The sequence below is a fragment of the Charadrius vociferus genome, unplaced genomic scaffold, assembly GCF_000708025.1.
Source record: "Charadrius vociferus isolate BGI_N301 unplaced genomic scaffold, ASM70802v2 scaffold1472, whole genome shotgun sequence".
Taxonomy (NCBI): Eukaryota; Metazoa; Chordata; class Aves; order Charadriiformes; family Charadriidae; genus Charadrius; species Charadrius vociferus.
The window spans coordinates 22,594-23,904 of record NW_009647055.1 but is presented as its reverse complement, the minus strand read 5'-3'; the positions used below and the strand labels follow the sequence as shown (position 1 = coordinate 23,904).

The 1,311-nt window shown below is 55.6% G+C and overlaps 1 protein-coding gene across 1 annotated transcript in view; it reads left to right on the top strand.

Annotated features, from left to right (window-relative positions):
- Positions 1-571, top strand: part of LOC104295967 (selenium-binding protein 1-like) — a 5,264-nt gene extending 4,693 nt beyond the window's left edge. Inside the window, 2 exon segments of the mRNA XM_009895785.1 lie at positions 177-295; positions 409-571. Coding sequence (XP_009894087.1) covers positions 177-295; positions 409-571 — 282 coding nt within the window.
- Positions 572-1,311: the final 740 nt, after the last annotated feature.

Below are 1,311 nucleotides of genomic sequence, written 5' to 3'. Positions count from 1 at the left end.
GGGGCTCTTGGGTGAGGTCTGCGCTCGGGTGCCGGTGTGTCTGCGGCGCCTGGTGGCGTGCCTGTGTCGGGAGGGGAGGCAGCCGCTCTGCTGTGCTGTGCTGTGCCGCCCCTGCGTGTGCCTGGCTGCTGGGAGAGAGAGGCCAGTGACCTCCCTGCTGTCTGTTGTGCCTCCAGTGCAAGCGCGTGTACGGCGGCCCGTGCAAACTGCAGCTCAGCCTGGATGGCAAGAGGCTGTACGTCACCAACTCCTTCTACAGCACGTGGGACAAGCAGTTCTACCCGAACATGGTCAGGTGAGGAACACGTGGGAGGCAAGGGGCCTCTCTTGCTCGGTGAAGGAGCAGGATCTCCTGAACAGGGCCGTGGTTTGCCCATCCGTAACGGCTGCGCTCTTGTCCCCTGGCAGGGAAGGCTCTGTCATGCTGCAGATTGATGTGGACACTGAGAAGGGAGGCCTGACCGTGAACAAGAACTTCCTGGTGGACTTTGGAAAGGAACCCAACGGGCCTTGCCTTGCCCATGCCATCCACTTCCCCTGTGGGGATGCCACCTCCGATATCTTGGCCTAGGCGCCACGTGAAAGACCCCCTTCTCTCTCTTCTGTAGCGCAGCCATTAAAAAAGAGTGTAGGGTAAGTGGGTCTGGGGGTCCCCACTCATTGCTGGAGTGTAGATTTCTGCTAACGTGGGCTGCGGAAGCTCTGCCTTGTTGCGGGGGTTTGGTTCAGGCAGACCAGTGGACAAAGACACACGGCACGTCTCAGTGTTGTTTTCAGTGCAGAGCAATCCCTGGGCGTGATCCACGGGGCAGAGCCCAGGGCGATTGCTCAGATGTAGGATGTGCAGTACGCGCAGTGCCTTGCGGCAGCAAGTGAAGTGCCCAGTTCGTCTGAGTCGCTGTTCTTCAGCCAGGTCGTTCCTGGATAGTCTTCCCCTGGCACGAGAGCCCTCTGGCTCCCTCCTCACGTGCCGGGGTCTGTGTGTGTCTTGTCTGAAGCAATATCTTATTTTGAATAGAGGTCCCTGTTTCCTGACACTGGTTTTGCTTTTGTGTTCTGCTTTCAACATGAATAAAATTGTTCTTTGCATCAGTTGGACCTTCACTTGTCTTATTTCAGTGAAGCCTTTCACATTTATTTCAGGGGAAAACAAATGTCGGCAGTGGTTAACGATAGGATCGGGGTTTTGGAAATCCCTGAGGCGGGACACTGATTGTGCAAGAGTGCCTGTTAGTCTGCCTGGAAATTCCTGGTAGAAATTGTCTTTACTGGTTCTTTTTTTTTTTTTGGGCATCCTTGCAGGCACATGTT